The sequence below is a fragment of the Sabethes cyaneus genome, chromosome 2 (assembly GCF_943734655.1).
Source record: "Sabethes cyaneus chromosome 2, idSabCyanKW18_F2, whole genome shotgun sequence".
NCBI classification, from domain to species: Eukaryota; Metazoa; Arthropoda; class Insecta; order Diptera; family Culicidae; genus Sabethes; species Sabethes cyaneus.
Genome location: NC_071354.1, coordinates 55,514,853 through 55,524,537, shown reverse-complemented (window position 1 = coordinate 55,524,537; position 9,685 = coordinate 55,514,853). Strand labels below are relative to the sequence as shown.

At 40.6% G+C, this 9,685-nt stretch overlaps 1 protein-coding gene across 1 annotated transcript; it reads left to right on the top strand.

Annotated features, from left to right (window-relative positions):
* The first annotated feature begins 1,343 nt into the window (after positions 1-1,343).
* LOC128736989 (phospholipid-transporting ATPase ABCA3-like) lies at positions 1,344-6,797 on the top strand. The gene is made up of 9 exons (XM_053831513.1): positions 1,344-1,555; positions 1,616-2,105; positions 2,160-2,547; positions 2,608-3,982; positions 4,038-4,135; positions 4,191-4,549; positions 4,616-4,825; positions 4,897-6,557; positions 6,617-6,797. The coding sequence occupies exons 1-9, from the start codon at positions 1,344-1,346 to the stop codon at positions 6,795-6,797; spliced, it is 4,974 nt and encodes a 1,657-aa protein (XP_053687488.1).
* Positions 6,798-9,685: the final 2,888 nt, after the last annotated feature.

The following is a 9,685-nucleotide window of genomic DNA, read 5'->3' as shown; positions in this document are numbered from 1 at the left end:
GCTGTGGATAGTTTGAACTTCTTTTTGAATTTCACAATTAGGATGATGCGAAAAATGATAATACGGGTGGTTGATTAGATTGCTACCTCTGCGTAGTGAACTACATTGTTTCGTTTTTTGTTTTGTTTTGGTACTTTTGCATATTGACAGCTATCGTGTGACTAAAGCTCATTAGTGGCGGTAAGTCCCGATGGGGGTTCCTTGGTGATGCGATGGTGTCGCGTTTGAACCATCGTGGAACAGCATGAATGTTCAATGTTTTGAATAATTTGGGACTTCATGTTTTCTGAAATAGTTCATAGATCTGTACAATTTGTATGCCACCGACTTTTAGGTACTAATAGAGCTTTGGTAGAAACAGGCGCCTTCCGCATGATGTACTATCACTTCGGATAAGGCAATTAAGCATAGGCGCTTTCAAGCACGTCAACATAAATTACTCTGACGTTTTCTTGGGAAGTTTTTCTGATCTGCGTCTTATGATAAACCGCTCAATCACGAGATACAATATCGACACTTATCAAGGCGGAAGCATAATTACTCATCTGGAGATTGTGGGGGTGGCGTACTTTTCGCACATCGCAGGTGACATAGAAAGAAAAAAGCGCACAAATGCTGTACGAGGTTGAAGATAACAGCCAGCGGCGGTTGATCATGAGGACGCTCTCGATAGTACCTACTCGCACCAATTGAACAGGTTATAACCGACACCATGCGCGTCGCGGTGCGGTCATTCGTACTAGCCTGTATCGGGCGGCTGTGATGGCAATCAAAGCACGATTAACCATGGGACCATTGACTTATCAATGCGGCCGATAGGTACGATTTGTGCTGATTATTATTTTGCACCGGCTTTAAAACGATAGGTGCAAATCTATTCGAACGGCAGTAATTTTTCGGTTTTCGTGAGTGGAACAACAAGTAGGTAAACTGTTGAGTGGCAAGAAATTAGAATTGGCAAGTACATTTGAAAGGAACGATGAATTTACCACTGTGAATCGTTGGATTGAATTAAAATTTTGAAAAGGATCTTAATGAAAGAGTGATTTGTGTAGTTTGTGAAAAAGAAAGTTTAGAATCTATTTTTCCGTTCTGCCTATCGGTGTTCTATTAAAAGAAATTAAAAGTATCAAGTCATGCTTTTGATTTGTGGTCCGCTGAAATCTTATTTAAGTGATTCATCAAAATAAAAAGGAATGCTATATCGCACGGTTTGAACGATAGGTTCAATAGGTGATAAAAGTGGTTATCAAGTGAAGCAGTACGCGTGGACTTAGAACGCATACCGGTTTGTTTACTTGCATTTAGCTACTGAAGTGAAGAGAAATCGTTAAGGTACCACTATGCAGACATCCAGCTGGGACAAGTTTCTTCTCCTGGTGTGGAAGAATTGGATTATACAGAAGCGGCATTATGTGCAAACACTGTTCGAAATATTAATCCCGGCAGTTTGCTGTGCAGTGCTTATTCTAGTACGTGGTCTTGTAGATCCAGAATTGTTCGATCAACCCTCCGTGTGGGAGCCGTTACCCACGGATACGGTGGAGCATATGCTGTGAGTCAGATTTAGGTAAAATTCCAAGTATTCCATCTAATAGTAATTAACAATATTTAGGCCAGATGTCAATCCCACAATCGACCCACCGATACATTTCATGTTCGCCTATAGTCCCAAAGCGGATTTAGTGGATAAAATGATCACGAATGCGGTTCAACAGATACGCGAACCTCTGACAGTACAAGCCTTTTCGAATGCCATAGAAATGGAAAATTTCTTACGCAGTAACAACACATTGGTGGGAATAGAATTTCCCGACACTTATCGTACGTTGAACACCCTACCGGATAAAGTGACCTACGCGCTTCGATTTCCATCTGAAATGCGCACTTTCCAGGATGACTTTACTGCATTTTGGGCTAATTGGTTCACCGAATTGATGTTTCCTCAGTTCCAAATGGCTGGAGCCCGAAACAATGAAAGGGCGGATGGTGGCTATCCAGCGAATTATTTCAATGAATCGTTCATCGCAGTTCAAAGTGCAGTCGATCGAGCCATCCTTCTGGAACGGAATCCAAATATGGAGTTGACACCGATGTTTCTACGGGTAAGTGTTTGTATTGATAAAGGAAATGATTTACAATCCTACTGATTTTTGTAGAGATTTCCTTATCCGCCGTACTACAGTGATCCACTTTTAACCGGTTTGGAAAATCTGCTTCCATTGGTTATTGCAATTGCATTTTTCTACTCCGCGCTCAACATCGTAAAGTACATTACCGTTGAGAAGGAACGACAACTCAAAGAAACTATGAAAATCATGGGCTTGTTCAGTTGGCTGCACTGGTCGGCATGGTTTGTCAAGTGCATAATTTTGTTGGCAATATCGTCTTCACTTATTACGATCTTACTCTGTGTTGACGTAACGACCAACAGCGATCTTGCAATATTCGAATACTCAAACTGGTTTGTGGTTTGGATATATCTTTTGGTTCTCAGCGTTACAACAATATGCTACTGCTTTATGATGAGTACTTTCTTTTCTAAAGGTAAATTTATTGTTAGAACTTTACAACAGTCTGTTGATATAAGTTATTTTTTATTTTTAGCAAATCTTGCCTCTGGTATCTCCGGACTGATTTGGTTCATCATGATCGTTCCGTACAACATAGCTTTCCCGAATTATGACTCATTATCGCTGGCTGTTAAATTGGCGTTGAGTCTGTTTGCCAACTCTGGCATGTCCTTCGGTTTTATGCTTATGATGAGACACGAAGGTACCTCGACAGGACTTCAATGGTCAAATCTCTTCGAAACGGTAACCGTGGACGATAACCTAACGGTCGGACACACACTCATAATGCTACTGGTAGACGCAGTTTTATATCTGCTGATAGCTCTATACGTTGAAAAGGTGTTTCCTGGAGAATTCGGAGTCGGACAACGATGGTATTTTCTTTTCACCAAGAAGTTTTGGTTCGGTAGACCAAAAACTCGTGATGTTCCAGTCATAAGTGTAACCGATAACGACAACATTGAACAAGAACCAAACGGTAAAAAGGCAGGAATTCAAATTCGTAATTTACGGAAGGTATTTAACAAAGACAAGACCGCTGTTCAAGGACTAAACTTGAATATGTTTGAAGGTCAAATAACCGTACTGCTGGGACATAACGGTGCCGGTAAAACCACGACGATGTCCATGCTAACCGGGCTGTTTCCTGCTACATCTGGTACGGCCATTATCAATGGTTATGACATTGCATCGGACATGGATGCAGTACGAAATTCGCTGGGACTCTGTCCCCAACATAATGTTTTGTTCGACGAATTGACCGTATCGGAACACATCGAATTTTTTGCACGATTAAAAGGTGTCTCTAGGAAGGGTATTAAACAAGAAATAGAACATTTCGTAAAGGTTCTAGAATTGGAGGATAAAATCAACATGCAATCGCACACATTATCGGGCGGAATGAAGCGTAAACTGTCCGTCGGAATAGCCCTTTGCGGAGGGTCGAAAGTAGTGCTTTGTGATGAACCAAGTTCGGGAATGGACCCGTCCGCACGAAGAGCGCTCTGGGATTTGCTGATCAAGGAAAAAATAGGTCGTACTATTCTGCTTTCCACGCATTTTATGGACGAAGCCGACATATTAGGGGATCGCATCGCAATTATGGCAGAAGGCGAACTTAAAGCTGCCGGATCATCATTTTTCTTGAAGAAAAAGTTTGGAGTTGGATACAGGTTGACTTGTGTGAAAAATGTAGATTGCAATCCAGCGAATTTAGAAGCGCTCCTAAAGAATCATATACCGGATATTCACATCGATACCGACATTGGAACGGAGTTATCTTTTATTTTGAGTGAAAAGTATACCGAAAGTTTTCAACCGATGCTACAGGATTTAGAAGAAAACTGCGAAAACCTAGGTATAAGTAGTTTCGGAATTTCATTGACAACTATGGAGGAAGTATTTTTAAAGTTAGTTTTGTGGTATGTGGATCTACGGAGGTCACTAATTTAAATCGTGTTTCAGAGTTGGCAGCGATGCTCTCGCTCTGGATAGTAAACCTTCCATCGAAGACAACTATTCAGATCAAACGGAAATACTGAATATGGCGTCCACGGTTAAACGTAAGTTTGTATACTAACCCTCCGTTTTTATAACAAAATTAATTAATCTTTTCAGTTCACGAAGAACACGAAGCCCTCGTCAGTGGATCCAAACTCGTCTACAATCAGATACGGTCGATGTTTTTGAAAAAAATAATATCAGCCAAGCGTAGTTGGGTCCAGCAACTAGTGCAACTGCTGATCCCGGTATACTTCGTTTGTGTGACCGTCGCCATCGTGCGTTCATTTCCCGGAATCAGTGAATTGCCCCCGCTTCCCATCAGTATCACCAATTATTCTGTTACTATGACTCTTTTGGAAGCATCTTCTAGTAATCCACTTGTCGCCGGATACCAAAAGTTATTCGAAGGCATTTCCGCGATACATCAACTTCAAATTTCGGAACAAAATATGATCGATCATATTTTATCGTTGGTAAGATTTTCGTTAGAAAAATAACTAATTAGTTATTAGTCATCATTATTTTTTTATATTTTATAGTCGATTGAAAATATTGGCCGCGTAAACAGACAATTTATGGTTGCCGCAACGCTAGCAGACACAAACCACACCGCGTGGTTCAACCCTCAAGGATTTCACACAGCTCCATTGTCGGTGTCCTTTCTCCACAATGCTATTCTGAAATCCATTTGTGATAACTGTGAAATATCTGTCGTCAATAAGCCACTTCCGTATCGACCGAATACTCGAGTAAGTTATAAAAAACAACCTAAACTAACCAAGAATACCTTTAGTAATTTTTAATTTCTCCATGAAATCAGTTCACACAACTCCAAGCAGGCAACAATCTAGGCTTCCAGCTATCGTTCAACACCGGATTTGCTATGTCGTTCATCTCTGCAATGTACATCATGTTCTACATCAAGGAACGAACATCCCGAGCGAAGTTGCTGCAGTTCGTGAGTGGAGTGAATGTTTCCGTTTTCTGGTGCGTATCGTTCCTGTGGGATTATTTTACTTTCCTCGTTACCGCACTGGTTTACCTGGGAATACTGGCAGTCTTCCAGGAACCAGGCTGGTCTACCACTGGAGAACTCGGTCGTATATTTCTGATACTGTGCGTATTCGGATTAGCGTTTTTACCAATAGTCTATCTGTTCTCATTTTGGTTCCAAGTTCCATCGACGGGTTTCGTGAAAATGATGATGCTGAACATATTCACCGGAACAATATTCTTCACCGCCGTTTTTCTGCTGCAATTCGATGGGTTTGATTTGATGGATGTTGCACGAGCTCTCGAGTGGGCATTCATGATTTTCCCTCTGTTTGCGTTGAGTGAAAGTTTAAGTAATATTAATGTACTGACCACTACGCGAACGGTATGTAACGAACAGTGCCAGACCATGCCATTTTGCACGGAACAATTGATGTGCACCCTGTTTCCGACTTGTTGTGATACTGAGATTTTCACTTGGGACCCAAAAGGAATAAACAGGCAACTGATGTACATGGGCGGAATAGGGATGCTTGGATTCATTGTACTGTTTGCAATAGAATATAGGCTGATTAAGAGGATTTTCGGTAGGCGTCTATTTGCCCAACGACCTCCAGTCGAAGACACAAACATGGATGATGATGTTCTTTCTGAAAAGGAACGAGTCACAACAATGTCTGCTGAGCAAATATCTAGTAAAAATTTGGTTATGCGCAACCTGTCCAAATATTATAAACGTCTACTTGCTGTAAACCAACTTAATGTATCTGTAGAGAATACTGAATGCTTTGGCTTACTAGGGGTAAACGGTGCTGGAAAAACTTCAACTTTTAAAATGTTAACCGGTGATGAAGGAATATCGTATGGTGAAGCGTGGGTCAAAGGAATTAAGCTTAATACCAGTATGAACAAAGCATATAGGCACATTGGATACTGTCCCCAATTCGACGCAGTTCTAGAAGATTTAACCGGTCGTGAGACACTAAAAATATTTGCCCTAATGCGCGGTATTCAAGATCAAGATATTACTCCTTGCACGGAAAAACTAGCTGTAGAGCTAAACTTCCGGAAACATCTTGACAAAAAAATTAAGGAATACAGCGGGGGTAACAAGCGGAAACTTAGTACTGCGCTCGCTTTGTTAGGCAATCCGTCTGTAGTGTACCTGGATGAGCCGACAACGGGGATGGACCCGGGAGCTAGGCGACAGTTATGGAATGTTATTCTGGATGTGAAAAAATCCGCTAAATCTATAATTCTAACTTCACACAGTATGGAAGAATGTGAAGCCCTATGCACGCGGCTTGCAATAATGGTTAACGGAGAGTTTAAGTGCATCGGTTCCACACAACATCTGAAAAGCAAGTTTTCGAAAGGATATTTTCTTACTGTTAAGATTAAACGAAGCGACATTGAAGCTGATGATATTCAAAGGAAGGAAACGGTGAAGTCATATGTTTCCCAACGTTTCGAAAGAGCAGTTTTGAGGTAAGCACGCATGACTAAAATGTAAACAAAATAATTCCATTAAAAATTATTATCTATAGGGAAGATCACCAAGACACACTAACCTATCACATCGTCCACGCTGATTTGAAATGGTCAACGATGTTTGGTTTGATGGAAACGGCTAAACGTACGCTGGACATCGAAGATTATGCTTTGGGACAAACGTCATTGGAACAGGTATTCTTATTTTTCACGAAACACCAGCGAGTGTGCGATTAATACGTCATAGCGGTTCGGTCCTAGCGCTATCGATGGTCGATAAAAATTGATAGAGTCATGCCAAAGATTGTGGAATAACTGAAATATATGTAACGGAAACGATAACATAATGCATTTTCGATCCAGCTAAAAGTATGCCCAGATTGTCTGTTATTCTATTTTTCTTTCACCAAATGGCTACTTGTTTAAGCCAGCTTAAAGTCATTGAGATGCTTCATAGTAATAGATTGCCAAAGCAGGCAACGTCTCTTATCACCGAGTGGTCGTGTCGAACTTATTCTGTATCCGATCTAGGTTTGCCCAACTCAGGAGTTTAGGGACAATTGCAGTATCACGATGCCTTGTCAATTGTTGCACACAGTCAGTCACTTTCAAGAAGACGTCTTGCATTCAGTCGGATGGAAATGTTGCGATGTTTTTGCTAGAAATTTTACATTCTTTGGCCGTTTCTATCTCCTACAGCGATGATCCTGAATCTTCCAGCAAGATCATGGCACATTATATGCTCTGAGTCCCATATATTTATTATCTCAAGCGGCACTAACAACTGGCTGCAGGAACATCTGCGGTTCTAGGCGAAACATTTGTGGCTACCTGCTATCATTCAGTTCTGATCGTAATCCACTGGATGACTTAATTTGGATGCTTATAATTGCCCAAATTTGTTTCGATCGTCATTTAAGCGCAGGTTGCCTACAAAAGTCATTGGTCTGTACCTGTAGACAAATGGATTCGGACTAGGGGGAAGTCCTCGGACACTAGGATTTCTCAAAAACAAAAACTCAACAGTAAAAACAGGCGTTACACTGCTCAGTTCGGCTTATAAGGTGCTGTCCAGTATCCTGTTCTATATAACCTTGTTGTCGTGAGGATCGCTCCACGAAGGATCAGATGTTTACCCAGCTTTAGTTACCAGATAAGTTTCGGGAGTACAACGTGCAGACTCAACATCTGTTTGTGGACTTTAAGGCGACGTACGATTCAGTCAAACAACATTCGATGTAGCAGATAATAGTAGAACATAATTTCGTGTGTCAAAATTATGCGTCAGAATAGCGGGTGAGTCCTCAACCGCTTTCGTGGTGATGGATGGACTGACGCGAGTGGATGCACTCTCTAACCTGCTATTCAACATTGCCTTGGAAGGTACCATACGGAGGGCAAACCTGGAAAGAAACGGGATTATCAACACAAAATCTGCTTTTTGGTTTTGCAAATGACGTTAATATTATTGGAATAAACCGTAGAATAGTGAAAAAGGCCTTTAGGCCTTTTAATTGGGAAGTAGCGGGATTGGCATTTATCATTAGCACCGCCAAAACGAAGTACATGACTGCTGGAGTCCAAATGGTGTTAGTGCCGAGGTGGAACTGGATGGAACTGGATAACGATGTACACTACGAAGTAAAACGACGAAATGCAGCTACAAATCGGGCTTTCTACGGATTACGTAGCTAGCTGAAGTTCTCTAGTTTGCAAATTCATACAGAAATGGCATTCTACAGAACACTATTCCTTCCGGTGGCCTTTTATGGTTTGGACGGTTTTGAGAGTAAAATTCTGCGATCTATACTTGGTGGCAAGAAAATGGAGTGTGGAGTAGACGCATGAACTACGAGTTGTACAGTCACCCCAGTATTATGGGCCACCCAGTATTATGGGCCAGTCTATACTTTACGTTAATTTTATACGTAACCAACTAATATTTAACTACCGTCATCCGGGGCGAGATTGTGCCAAAAAAGCATATGTTTTTGTTCTTTAGCTCAGTATACACGCAATTTAGGAACTAAGTTGATTTCACACCTGTCAAATTATACTAAATTGTTCAATTAACAACTACCGTAGAGATGGTTTAGTTATAATGAAACCTTATTTTACTGGAAGTGCATGAACTTTGGCACAATCTCACCCCTTCTAGGGGGTGACATTGTGCCAAAAAGATAAAGTTAGGCTCAAAATCTAAACAGTGAACATTAGCATGTTTATAAACAATACACATAAATATCAGTATAAAGTAGTTCATATGGGGCTGTCCATGAACTATGTGGACTATTAGGGGCAGGGGATCGGCCAAAAACAACGCATCATACAAAAAGTATGAACGAAAATAACCCGGGGAGGTCTGAAATAACTAAAAATGAGTTCGTACTCAATGGACAGCCTTTATATAGCCAGTAGCGTTTCGAGGGTTAACAAAGGGGAGATATATGAAGGGGTGTATCCCAAGGGGGCATCCCTATTTGATCATTTAACAACAGTAACCATTACTTCGTTCGAGAACCCGCAGCCGCAGAACATCCCACGGCCCTCCCCCTCCTTAAAACTTGCAGTTTATACACGGTATAATATATTCGTCTTATATTAGAGTGTTTATTCAAAGTATCTGAAATTTCCAGAGAAAAAGTAAAAATTAGTTTAAATTATTCAGCAGACATATGATGCTGTTTGCTCTAAAATAAATGATGCAATCTAATCTGTCAAAATATTGTGCTCAATAGTAAGGAATGTGAGTGTACTGGTGTATACTGACGTATTTTTGTTGTGTATGTGAAATCCACAAATAGGATCGATCATTATGGCTTGGCACAATCTCACCCCCATGAAGCTCGAAAAGTACAAAGTTTCGAAAAATATTATTTTCGTAATCGAAACTTATCCAACGCATAATAACCTTTCAATACATTGTAAATGATTAGTTTATATACCTTCAAAATAGCAAGTTGATGCGATTTCTTGTTTGGGTTGGTTTATGGGGGACATTTTTTACAAGCCTTATTTCCGAGTATTTTTGATCGCGAACTTTGAAGCCCTGTTTGGACTAAATAGTTTGCTAATATTATCTGTGTTCCACTCTAAGTTATGAATAAATATGTTATGTTCATCAT